Source organism: Ochlerotatus camptorhynchus, unplaced genomic scaffold, assembly GCF_037179485.1.
Source record: "Ochlerotatus camptorhynchus isolate MF236.1 unplaced genomic scaffold, CSIRO-AGI_Acam_v1.1 ptg000551l, whole genome shotgun sequence".
Lineage (NCBI taxonomy): Eukaryota > Metazoa > Arthropoda > Insecta > Diptera > Culicidae > Ochlerotatus > Ochlerotatus camptorhynchus.
In genome coordinates, this window is record NW_027041034.1 from 1,136,230 (window position 1) to 1,149,965 (window position 13,736).

Genomic DNA, 13,736 nt, shown 5'->3' on the forward strand with positions numbered 1-13,736 from the left:
TTGGTGGATCAGATGGTGAAAACTTCTTTGAAGCAACCATTGCTATCGTCATGTATTGGATGTATTCAATTACTAGCTTTTGAGAATGTAGTCACTCCAAGTGACGAATCGATTTTATTTACTCCCTCCGAACTCCATGAAACTTCGCATTATTGATCGCTAGGGGCAATGAACCAAGCTTGTGCTAAAACAAGCCCATTTTTTGACTCTCACCTAATTTCTCAAAATGGCGTATTTGATATTTTTCAATAATGATGTCTGAGGCAGTTATTTTTAAGTTTATTAAACTTATGTTTGTTTTAAAGCTTATCAAAAATGCTAACTTTTCTATTTGATACAATTGTTATCTTTTTTAAAGTTAAAACATTTTAAAATGGAACAGAATGTACCAACAACCCCATATAACTTGCGACCTTTATGTATTTATTGTGAAAAGCCACTATTTTTGAGTGAATTTGGTTGGTATCTCAAGTCTTGGCAATATCCATTATATGAGCATAAACAAGTTGGTTCTATATGTCCTTCACATAATCATGGAGCAATTTAAGATTTCTAGAGGCAAAACTTTTCAGAAACTGTCATAAAGTTTGCGATCTTTTGCCCATGGCTGAATCGAAATTTTGCAATCTCTTCTGAAATAATCGTTCTAGCTACGACTCAACTGAACACTCATCAAGTAAGTTTAAAATTAGGGTAATGTTTAAATTATGGATCCTGTGTATGGAATTCGTTTGATTTGAAATGCATGGAGTTTTGAGATATTTAAAAAATTTCAACGAAGGTTGTCCCACCTTACTCTAAAGGCTGTTTTTTTAATTGTTATGTGTTTTCGTAAATTTTTGTTGGAATCTGAGTAATACTTTTTTTTTCTTTGCGTGGATTAGGCAGTTCTGGTACAGAATGTAGCTGAAAAAATGCCATGGCGCTGAATTGTCTCATTGAAAATGGAGTGTTCGGATCAATATTAGGTTCACACTAATTTTTTGCAGCTACTTTTCAAGCAGCTCATCTGTAATATATATTTTAATAAACAATTATTTCACTTTGAATTAATTACTATATTACTTACAAGAAAAAGTCCCCTCTAATCCTTCGTGCTCCGACACTGGCTATGCTGCTGTTTTGCGTTCCAACAATAGTCCTAAATAGATAAGTTTATAGTTTTTAATTGTTTTGAATTTAATTTTATTCTTTATAGGTACTCACAAATCAATCAATTAATTTTACTTATTTACGGAACTATTCTGGGGGTGTATTCCACTTCTGGCAGGTAATCATCCGATTTAGAAATTTAACCCTAGTTTTGAAATATGTTATGTCACATCTGTAGATTCGAAGACATGATTCCCATCGGGTCGTGTTGACGCTGGTAGCCAGGTGCAAGAAGATAAGTTGCCTCAAAGGTCGTTCTGGAATTGGTACTAGTTTAGCACGGCGAAATTACCTGAGCCAACAATTTAATTGGTCACACCTTCATCAAGGTGGCTTTCAAGTTAGAACTTTTTTTTTCCTAGCTTTAAATGGTGAGTAGTGCCTCAGCTAACTTTTGTTTTCTCTTTATTAGCAAGGCTTTTAGTCATCAGCTGGTTTGCATCAGCTAGTAAATCATTTTCAATGATAATATTTATTAATACTCCGGTAAAATGTGTAACAGCAAATTGGTTTGAAAAATCATTTTACAGCAATTGATCAATAGATTTCAATCTTTTGATACCGAATTAATTTATAAAGTATGTAGTTTCAAATGGCGCTAATAGATTTGAAATTCGTCAATATATGGATAAGCTAGGATTTTTCAAACATTGCAAGTTTTCCGTTATACATTTTACCGAAGAGATCGTGTTCGGAGTGTTAACTTGCACAGATTGCAAATACCCAACATGGCTTTAAATCATGGTTTCCAGTTCTCTGTTTTTGTTGAAATTATTAGAACAGTTTTAAGATCATTCATGACATAACCAAAAATACAATTCATTCCCAAATTTGAGATATACTCGTTATCAGTTAAATAGACTAGCCCCCATTGATGTTAACTTAAATAAATAGTGTTTCCTTATGACTGACCCAAACCAAAGACCAAATAAATTCTACCGCAACTACAGTTAACACTCAATCCAAAGTAGAACGCCTGTAATGAATTCATCAACCAACCATCTAATCAAACAAGTCTTGCCGACCTGCATCCATTAGCTCTAATCACCTCTCATAACTAAGCAACAACAGGTCCATAAATCGTTTCGAAACAAATTAAATCATTACAAACGTCAATTACCACAAGCTTCCAGTTGTCCAACTCACTGCCATTCCAATATCATTTTAATAACAACTTCATATTTTCACACATTCCAAGTGAAAACGACATTGTGCACCTCCCACCGCCCTGGATGTCAGATCCCTCACCACACACAATACCTACTGCCATCAGTAAGTTGAGAACAGAAGGAATTTTAAAAACTTTAGCAAGTAGCCTAGCAGGTTGGTACCTCCCATCCTCCGCTGCTCATTGGTAGGCGGCTCTTAATGGGTGGGAGGAAATTGTTGCATTTTAAGCTCTCTAACATTAAACGAACACGTACCGAGCGATCGACCGACCGGTGTTTGTTTGTACCTACACCACAATGCAGCACGCTAACGAGACTTTTAATTATCGGGTTTAGGTTCAGGTTGGTTGCCTGGATCACATATTAGCATGTAACGAACGTACAAGCACGTATTTATTGTATGAACCTATGCGACAAAAAGGGTTCACCTCTATGATGTTTGTCGTCGTCCTCGTCGTCGTTTGCGGCCGGCGATTTAATAATTAATCCTTTATTTGTTTTTATGAGTGGCTGTCGTCACTGCCACTGCTGCCATGGTATGGGGAGAAACCGATTCCAAAGACGATGAGATGCGGTGAAGGGTGGGAAGGCTTGCAGCGTACATTCATGTAAGTATGTTTATCGAATGGGTGGTAACCAAATGGTGAAACGTATTTATGACTACCGGTTAATAATTCATTCGCGACTTTACGTTGCGGTTGAAGCGTGAATATGTGTACCTACCTACCATGTTAAGACAAACAACTTCGTTGGGATAGACTAAGGCGAGCTCTGATTCGGCGCTTGGTGGTGAATTTTAGAAGTGTTGGGAGGAAATTGATCGCGTAATGCTCGACCGATATTGACACGCGTTGTGTGGATTGGTTTCGTTTCGGTAAACAAGCATCCATTTGAGCTATTTACATATGAATAAACACCACAACTTAGCGGGAGGTACTGACTGTGTTTCGTTTGGTCAATGATTATTAACAAGGATTAGGATTGTTCAAATGTCTTTCAAAATGTACATATACAGTAGCAACATGATCGCAATAATTTGCAAAGTGAGTCTGAATGCCTGGGGTTGATCAGAATATTATGTTTAAAGTACTTCCAGGAGACGATCGAAATAGCAGAATTCACACAAATTCTTCTATTGAGTCACAGAATATTTTTCAATTGTATAGCACACATTCCAGAGCTAAGTCGACATTCTAAGTAAATTACTCAACCATTCAGCATCGTCCCACGAGTGTGCACATTCATATAATTCTCAACCCATACTGGAAGCGCTTTTTTCCACCCATTCATTGCCTTAATGCCACGCTCTCAAAACCACAGTAAGAAATCAGCCTAGACAAGATTAATAGCTCACATTCGCAATAAAAATCAATTACACAAGGCTCCTCCTTTTTCATGTCGCACCATTTAAAAACCCGCTCTTCTGTCACGTTTATCTGTGGCTCCCTTTATAAATATCTAGGTTTAGACGAGCGCCTTGTAAAATGTGTGTGAGTGTGCATAGAAAAGCCTCCGTTTTGGGCCTCCTCCGGCAGGCAAGCCTGGGCAAATTAATTTATGCAACCACCGCACTTTAGTTTGCCTCGTTGCAGCGACGAACATAAGCGTCTCCATGGAATCTGTTAGCACTTCACGCCTAATAGGTGGTTTTGAGAAGGCTCTTTTTTATTATTGGGAGATCAACACCCAGTAAAAATCCGATCACTGTCTGTCGCAGGAGGAGAAGGAGGATTGTAGTAAGGTGGGATAAAAAAAAAACAGTAGCATTAACTTGAGCTCGTTTGTTCGATGTCTCGCGCCGAGGCACTACACCGACACCGTGGTGAGCTTTATGAGTCTAACGATATCTAATTAAACGCCTGTATCCAAGGTCCCGCGCACCGCAGATGGATGCTGGCTGTCGTAGAAGTGTGACACCAATTTCATGTAGGCCCTCTGCTGACGACGGCGGCAGTAGCATGTAGACAGGTAGCACAGGTAATGTGATACGATTTGGTGGATTACAACAGAAGCAGCCTCAGCAGCAGTAAGAAGCATGCTATTGAAAGGTGAGTAGGTACTAACTTTTCAGGTGAAGTTAATTGGGATTGTGCGTTTCGCAAAGCAAGTTTTTTTTTTGTAAACTGAGATACTATGCACGAAGAGTGCTTTTGATTCGAAATTAATGGTTAACTTAATGCGGCTTTTGGTGCGTAAAATTATTTGTTTCATCCACCACTTACTGATTCAATTATTCAAATTCTTTGTCTGGGGGTCAGTTTTTAGATTGTTATTATATTTTCGCAAGAACAGGATGGGGGCCTTATACATTGTTTTTTTCGCTATTGAAGGTAATCGTATTTAAAAATAATTGCAGTTAAGAGGGAGTCTTCACATTTAAGTTTCACTAACTTGAGTGTATATCTATGATAGATAGGTGCTATTCACTAACGTTGTGTCAACTACTGAAGAAACTATTGAAAACCTAACCTTTTTATTCACATCGCAATCGACAAATACACCACTTTTGAATAAGTATTTATTATGTTGTTATTATATTATGCTTTTAACGAGAAAAAAAAGTGAACAAGCAACTTTATCATGAATCAATGTGTTTCTGTAAGAAAATAACATGCTTTCCCAGCATGCATGGTTTTCCAGTATTGGTATTTATTAGCTAGGCAAACATATCAAAAAAAGGAGTAAAAGTAGTTCGTACAAAATCAGATTACTAATTAACCAACTCAAAAACAAAATAGGGTAATTATTAGTCTGATTTTGAACAAAGTAGTCTCATTCCTTATTTTGATATGTTTGCCAAGCTAACTACACTTCCAGTGGTATTAGTTAACCAAAGTGGGATAACTTTTGACTGATGATTTTACTCGGTTGGGACTGTATAGCTTCACTTGAATAAGACTAAGAGTCGAAGTAATTATCTTTGTGGTTTTTACTTCTGTGGAATCAATAGATTCTACTAGTTGAAAGGGAAGTAGCATCAGTGCAATGGTCAAACCAGATTCCGTTCGATAGCGAACAAGTCACTTTTGGTGTCAGGAGTATGGGAATAAAACCAGAACATATTTCTCATCAGTATGAAACGTTCGGAGGTGAACTGGGAGTAAGACGGACAGTTGATTGTCTGGTGACTAAAGTATTAAATTATTTATGTTTTGTAACAATCGCTCTTAAGCCATTTAATGCATTTCAAAGGTTGCTAGGCCATTAGGCCAAATATTCATAAAGCCGAATGGTAATAAGGCCGAAAAATATCCAGCTTACTCAGACTTACATCACGATTAAAATATGCCATTATATTCATTTTCCTTCATTCTAAAGCTGCTTGTTTATTTCCCACACCACTCTATGTGACTTGGATTTTTTTCAGGATTGGAGAAATTTTATTTATTCTCTGAAATTTGTTGCAACAAAGTTCTGCAGTTTGGTCAGTAATGAAAATTAAATTTTTTCTAAGTATTTTTCCTTCTTCCTAACATGAGGAGTTGGTAAAATTCGTTGGTGGCGTGCGTCGCCGTGACAAAACGGTCAAAAAGGAAGTTTCCTCAAGTCTTCCTGAAGTGTTCCCACTTCACTCCGACATGGAGCATAAGGCTAGCTTTTTCTAAGGGCTTCAAGTTATTTAGTTCACTAGACTTGAAGTGAACTAAATAAAAAAATTCATTTTTATTCCTTGGAGTGACTCAACCCCAAGTAATTTTCTCAATTCGTCTTTGATCTGATTCAGGCATTCACCGCTGCACAGTGGTCTAATAGTGCCAAAACGTGCGTTTTTTAGTTTATGCAAAAACGGTCCATTTAAGCCATGTCTTCAAAGGAGTTTGTGTACTTAAATAGCCCCTTCTTTTGGACTTAGCCATTTCATGATTAATCCCCCTTTTTTTGTTTGCCGAGATAACAAAATGGTGTCTTGAGCAAACTTTTAGATTATATTAAAACACATATTTTCGCTCTTACGTTCACAGCTATATATATATATATATATATATATATATATATTTGTAAGAGCCTTTAGAAAATCAAAGTTTTGCAAATAACTTTACAGGAAGCAATTTTTTGACGTTAAAATTGTCTACACAAAGGTTTTTTTTTAAATACGCCAATTTGTCTTGCACTAGCGTGCACAGGAATCTTGTTAAGTAGGGGCAATTTTTTTTTCTTTGTTGCATTTAATCTGGGGATGGGGAGTACTCCAAAGTACTTCGTAGATGTTGCTGTCCTCCTCCCAATTTTTCCCTACTGTTCAATGTAGCTAATTTTACTTATTTTTTGCTCCGGTGGTGGTTCATCTTCTTCAATGCAAACTGCTTTCAGACAGCCAATGGAAATTGGCAATTTAATCCCATCGACGATGTCGATGATGATCGGTTCGTCAAATGGTTGCGATAGTAGGGTGCACATAGCAGTGAACAAACAGTATATTGCTCTTGTTAATCCAATCTTGATCAGTGATACTGAGTGCTTGGCACTGATGAAGTCTGCAAGTAGCAGACGAAATACGCGTATCTGTCAAAAGATAAGCAATTATAACGGAATTAAAAGGAAATAAACCAACACATTCAAAGCTGTTCATTGACATTTTCAGAGAAGATTCTTCGACGATTTTTTAGTAAGACTACAATCGACCAAGGTTCAATGGCAAACTAATACCCACTTTTCAATCAGGGAATCCAAAAGCTTTTTTTTTAGAACTCTATGAGCTCTTTTGAAATTCTTCTCAGAAGTCCTCTGGAATTATTTTTAGAACTCTCCTTGATTTTTACTCAGAACACCTTGGAACTGAAATTCCCTTAGACTTTCAGAAGAATTTCCCCAGTATTATCCAGAAATTATTTCGGGAATGAGCTAGAAATTATCGGTACTCCCTTGAAATTTTCATCAAAATCCCTTTAGAATTTCACTTTAAATTTAATTTTCTCGGTATTCTTTTCGGAATTATCTTGGAACTATAACTTGGAATACTCCCCACAAATTCTTTGGGACTGTCCTCAGAATTCAATATCCTTGAGGATCTTCTCGGATTTTTTTAGAACTCTCCTAAGAGCTCTTTTGAAATTCTTCTCAGAAGTCCACTGGACTTATATTTAGAACTCTTTATGATTTTTTTTCAGAACACCTTGGAACTGAATGCGCTAGAAATTTTCCTTGGATACGCTTGAAATTTCGCTTTAATTCCCTTTGGAATTTCACTCAAAATTTGATTTTCTCGGTATTCTTTTCGAAATTATCTTGAAACTATCTGCAGGATGTACTAGAAATTATCCGCAAAATTTTCTTTGAATTCTCTCCAGAAATACTTTGGAACTGTCCTAGGAATTCAATATCCTTGAGGATCTTCTCGGAATATTTTAGAACTTTTTTTTTCTCAGAACACTTTGGAACTGAAATTCCCCTAAATTTTCAGAAGAATTTCCTCTGTATTCTCCAGAAATTCTTCCCAAAATGAGCTTGAAATTATCCTCAGAATTTTCTTGAAATTTTCCTCAACATACCTTTGGAATTTCATTAAAAATTTGTTTCTCTCGGTATTCTTTTCGAAATTATCTTGGAACTATCTGCATTATTCACTAGAAATTATTCGCCGAATTTTCGTGGAATCATCCCCAGAAATCATTTCTTTATGAACTTGTCTTCAGAATTCAATACCCTTGAGGTTCTTCTCGGAAGTCAAGTTTAAGTTGTCCGTTGTAGTTTTTTCTACCAGAAATATGTTCAATAAAGCTTGCCCCTCCATTCACCAGAACTGTGCAAAGTTTACATCAGGAATTTTCAATTCAGCTATCGCCAAATCTTGCACCAGAAATTTTCAATACGCCCCAGAAAATTTCAATTGACCAGAACGATGCAAATTTTCCACCGTTAATGTTCAATAAAAATTGTTCTCCAATCTTCTGATTGGTGCAGATATCCTTCTTCCATTTTCCACCAGACATTTTCAATATAGCTTGCTTCTCCTATCATCAGAATGTTGCAGGTTTTCCACCAAATAAAGCTTGCTCCTATTTTCAGATTTTTCAGCATAAATTGTCAGTAAAGCAGCTTCCCTCCAATCATTAGAATGGTGCAAATTTTATTTAGAAATTATTGTTAAAGTTTGTTCCTCTATTGAGCAAAAGGATGTGAATTTGAGACCAAACATTTTCCGAAGAGCTTGCTCATCCGTTCACCAGAACGGTGCAGATTTTCCTCCTGTAGTTTTCAATATAGCTTAATTTAAATAAATCTTGTGCCTTCATTTACCAGACCAGTGCAAGTTTTCCACCAGAAATTTTCTGTTCATCTAATTTATCAAAGCGATACAAATGTTGTACCAGATATTGTCAATAGAGCATGTTCCTCTATTCACCAGAACGGTGCACCAAAAATTGTCAGTGAAGTTTGTTTCACCATGCACCTTTGTGGTGCAATTTTCAGGCTTTGTCTCTTCATGCACCAGAATGGTGCAAATTTTCCACCATACATTTTCAATGAAGCTTGCATTCATCAGAACGATGCAAATTATGCACCAGAAACATGAATAACCCTTGCTTCTACACTCACCACAGTGTTGCGAACGTTCCACCAGAAATTTTCAGTTAAATGTGCACCTCCAAATTTTTTGCGTGATTCCATTTTTCCACCAGAATTATTCGTTGATGATATTTTTACACCAGAATTATTAAAAAAACAGCTTTTTCTGCAATTTACCACCACAAAGGTGAATTTTTACAACCTTAAATTTACCCTCTTCTTTTAACCCTCCATGAACCACTTTGAAAAAACAAATAACCCCTAGAATTTTTTTATATGCACCGTGCCGTTGCCACTGCTCTACGCAATCTAGCTATTGACCAAAGAAATAAAGAATTGATCGGCAAGTACGCGATGCGAGATTTGGTCCAGAAGTTACCCTCTGGGAATCCACAGTGCGATCAGGGTACCTCGGACGACACGATCGCAGCCGTACTGGCCACGTTAAACGAAGTCATTAAGAAGAATGCGGAATTCGCTCGATCCATGCCGGTGGCGTAGAGCGATTAATGAACATGACACGACTACGACTAAAGTACACCCCGTGGGTACTGAAATTTGCCGGTCAGCTGCTGTTTACAATGTGGCAACATCAGGAACTGAGAGACATGTACAAGAAGCACGGCTGGAAGGAGCAGGACTTTGTGACGAAAACGATCGCCTCGCGGAACGTAAACAGTAGCAACGGTGGCAGCTATAGTGACAACTCACCAAATTCACCCAACAACACACTGAACCGTCCGATGGCATCCCAGAGTGGTACCAGATACGAAGATCGAACCATGAAGCGGCAGCAAGCGTTGAACAACGGTGGCCAAGCAATGTCCCTGCCACCGAGCGACGGAGCTGTCAAGATGGGTAAGTCCGCCGCAGCTAGGGTAGAATCTAGTCACCGTGAGTCGTTCTAATGTGTCGATTTTCCCGAACTTGTAGGCAGATGAATCTACCAAGAAGCACAATCCGATCTATCAGGGTAGTCAGAAAAGGTAGCTAACCAACACTCTACAGACACACAGAATGAGAAAGAGAGTGAGAGAGAGAGAGTCTAGTAGGACAGCAGCTATGTAGTGAATCTATTTAGGAACAACCACTCAATTGCAACACTAAAACAGGTACACCCAGATGCCACCTGGTGGAGTTCGTTTAGTCTAGGCGACAATGCAGACCCCCGTTTCAAGAAAATCCGACTAAAAATAAATTTTTGGCGAACAGTTTTGTCTGGTGTATTTTTTCTTTCGAGTACATGCCTTAAATCCAAGAAAACGATTACCTGTACACGGTTTACTATAGTTTGGTAATAAGCAGATCGGCAGAGAATACTAAGGAAGACTTATAATTTGGTATGCACTGGGCAATATTTTAAGCATGTTTTCAAATGTAATTAGCCTGGTTTGCCCAATTTCACCCAACTTTGAGCTATTGGCCATGGAAATAGTACTAATTTTGGGTCAAAACCTTAAATATCTTATGAAATAAAGGGTGATACGGTCAAAATTTGGTCAAGGGAAAACGCGTGTAAATCGGTGAAATCGTTTATTTAAAAAATCAAATTAAATTTCTTTATCAAGTTCAATTAGTATAAAATTCAGGAAAAATATCCAGTTAGGCTTCCGCTTTTCCAAATCCGAATTGCCGGGCCTTACGCTTGACCCCTGCCATCAGATTTTGTACAGCCACCTTGTCCACCTTCTTCGCCGCAGAAAGCTAGTTTGCCTTGAACTGCTGCTCGCCCTTAGCAGTTTTTTTGGTCTTCTTTAGGTTCCGCTTGACAATAGCCCAGTATTTCTCAATTGGGCGGAGCTCTGGCGTGTTGGGAGGGTTCTTGTCCTTGGAAACCACCTGCACGTTGTTGGCGGCGTACCACTCCATGGCCTTTTTACCGTAATGGCAAGATGCCAAATCCGGCCAAAACAGTACGGAACAACCGTGTTTCTTCAGGAAAGGCAGCAGACGTTTATTCAAACACTCTTTCACGTAAATTTCTTGGTTGACAGTCCCGGAAGCTATGAAAATGCTGCTTTTCAAGCCACAGGTACAGATGGCTTGCCAAACCAGATATTTCTTTGCGAACTTTGACAGTTTCATGTGCTTGAAAACATCTGCTACCTTTCCCCTTCCTTTTGCCGTATAAAACTCCTGTCCCGGAAGCTGCTTGTAGTCGGCTTTGACGTAGGTTTCGTCGTCCGCAGTCAAACTTCGTCAGCATCGTCGTGTACAGCCTCCGGGATCGCGCTTTGGCCTTCGTATTTTGTTTATCATCGCGATTTGGAGTCACTACCTTCTTGTAAGTCGATAGTCCGGCTCGTTTTTTGGCTCGATGCACGGTTGTAGACGATACACCCAGCTAATTTGCGGCATCTCGGAGAGAGAGGTTAGGGTTTCGCTTGAAACTACCGGCAACTCTCTTTGTCGTCTCAGCGGCTTCCGGTTTTCGATTTCCCCCCGATCCAGACTTCCTGGCTGTCGACAAACGTTTCCCAAACACTTTAATTACATTTGTAACGGTTGATTTGGCAACTTTTAGCGATTTTGCCAACTTTGCGTGCAAGTAGCTCGGATTTTCGCGATGCGCGAGCAAAATTTTGATACGCTGCTCTTCTTGCTTGGACGGCATTTTGACAACTGAAGAGTGAATTCCAAAATCAAAATAAGAGCAACATTCTACACACACACACCTTCAAAATGAGGGGTTTCAGGTTTTTTAAATGCAAAATTGAAAGAAATACGTCAAGTTGATATTGACAAAATTTTGACCGTATCACCCTTTATTTAAGATAGGATCTTTGCTTCCCATGACAAATTGGCGTATTTTTAAAAAAACAAACCTTTGTGTAGACAATATTAATGTCAAAAAATTGCTTTGTGAAAAAGTTATTTGCAAAACATTGATTTTCTGAAAGCTTTAACCAAAAATAAATATCTCGGTAAACATAAGAGATAACGGGTTGACGTTTTCAGCAAAAATGTTTTTTTTTAATATTGTCTAAAATTTTGATTTTCAGCAACAAACAAAAAAAAGTAAATTTTTATCTCCCTGCTAGGTAGATTAATCGTGTAATGGCTAAGCCCATAAAAAGTGTCTATTTAAGTGAACAAACCTCTCCGAAGACACTACATGGCTTAAATAGACCGTTTTTGCACAAACTAAAAAAAACGCACGTTTTGGCACTTTTAGACCTTTGATTTTAGCGATGTATCGTGTTTTGCCTGTGATTGCCTTGAGTGACTCGGTTGACCTTGAATCTAACCTCCAGAATCTACGACGCAGCTTCAATTCTTTTGGTCGGTGTAGGTTCTCATTGCCTACCGGGAGCCCGATTCTTCGAGTTCGGATGGCACACTTTCGGTGTGTAGTTCTATTGAGAGATTCGTCACCGTGGGCGATTTTGAACCCGGTCCGGTTGGTGAATTAGCCCGGGAACGTGTTGATAATGTGTCCGTCGCGAGTTTTGGTCTCTCGACGGTTCCGGAGATTGCGAGCAATATGAAAGATGCCTCGCTGGATACGCCCAAGACTGGACGGGTGGTAGCTGGTGGCCGCGAACCACCTCCCAGATGACCATGGCAATGCAAGAAAAATTTGTGTTCGTTGAAGGAAGTATTATGATAAAGGTGCATCACGAAATGAGCTGCAAAGCATCGAGAAAATCAAAACTACGGAACGCATGGATTGAAGGATCAAGTGAACATGGTGAGACTAGTCCAAATACATTTTAAAATTAAAAAAAACATAAACTAAATACGTGCCTGGTTTGAAAAGAATATTTTTGAACCTGGAAGCGTGTATGTATTACCAATATTCATTTGATAATGGTGATGCATACATGCGGGGCTCGGAATGGGCGTGACTCTCCAGACATTCTGAAATGGGTTGCTGGATCTGCAATAGAGCTATCACCTTCTAACTCCCGAACTAAAGATGTCTACAATGACCATAAATGTGACATTGTAGAGAGAGTTCTTCCATAGTAACACTGCCGACCAGTGGGGGTTAGATTGAATACACACACACACACACACACACACACACACACACACACACACACACACACTGTGCACTGGGCAGACCTTTCAAGGCAACCATGAACTGACGTTCAGTTTTGGTGTCATAAGTGAAAAATGTGTGTTGCTTCTCAGTAAGATATTGGAGAAGACGTTTGAATCCGTTCATGGTTTCAGCCAATGCACTCACCCCGATGGCCAGTTTGAAGTGAAAACTTCAGTTTAAGGGGTTACGCCACCCTAGGATTTTCAAAAAATCGATTTTTTTTACATAAAAAGGTACTCTGAAGTGTCAAGAATAAGGGACAATTGGTTCCATGTCTAACAAATTAAAATTCCGAAAGTTAAACCGAAATTACAAAACTTTGCATCACGCACCTCAAACTTCCACCGCGTTTTTTTTTCGATACAACATTTCTCTCCGCGGCCCACACGATAGCATCTGCAATTTTGACTCAATTTGATCTAGACTTTGACGATTGCATTCTCTGATTAATTATCTAGAGAAGTACATACGAACTTTTCAATTGATCAAAAAATGCAATTGTGGTAAACAATTTTAGAAACAAATTTCAGGCGAACAAACTGATTTTTCGCAAAAACAAGTCCCATTTGCGTAAAGTTCCAAATTTTTTCATCTCCGTATGTACTTCTCTAGGTATTCTTATATAAAATAAGAAAAACCACTCGTTTTTGTTCTAGGTTCATATTTACGACGAAGAAAGTGTGGGCCGCGTAACACTACACGGGAAGCAGTGCCAGGAACTCGCAGTGCTGCCAACTGCCACACATGGTTTCCCCTTATGAAAAAATACTGTAAGCACCCCTAATTATGTGTACTATAAGCCCATATAAGTTAATTTAGTATGTGACTTTATTAAATAACAAAAAAAAATTAATGAAGTT

General features: G+C 38.5%; 2 protein-coding genes across 2 annotated transcripts in view; one reads left to right on the top strand and one right to left on the bottom strand.

The window, feature by feature from the left end:
- LOC135713373 (major facilitator superfamily domain-containing protein 8-like) overlaps positions 1-13,736 on the bottom strand; it is a 115,053-nt gene that overhangs the window by 25,867 nt on the left and 75,450 nt on the right. The window lies entirely within an intron of this gene.
- Positions 9,338-9,993, top strand: LOC135713368 (catenin delta-2-like). The gene is made up of 2 exons (XM_065236473.1): positions 9,338-9,686; positions 9,762-9,993. The coding sequence occupies exons 1-2, from the start codon at positions 9,338-9,340 to the stop codon at positions 9,767-9,769; spliced, it is 357 nt and encodes a 118-aa protein (XP_065092545.1). The 3' UTR covers positions 9,770-9,993.

Coding starts and splice junctions, on each gene's coding strand:
- LOC135713368 (XM_065236473.1), top strand. CDS start 9,338: ATGAACATGACACGACTACGACTAAAGTACACCCCGTGGGTACTGAAA.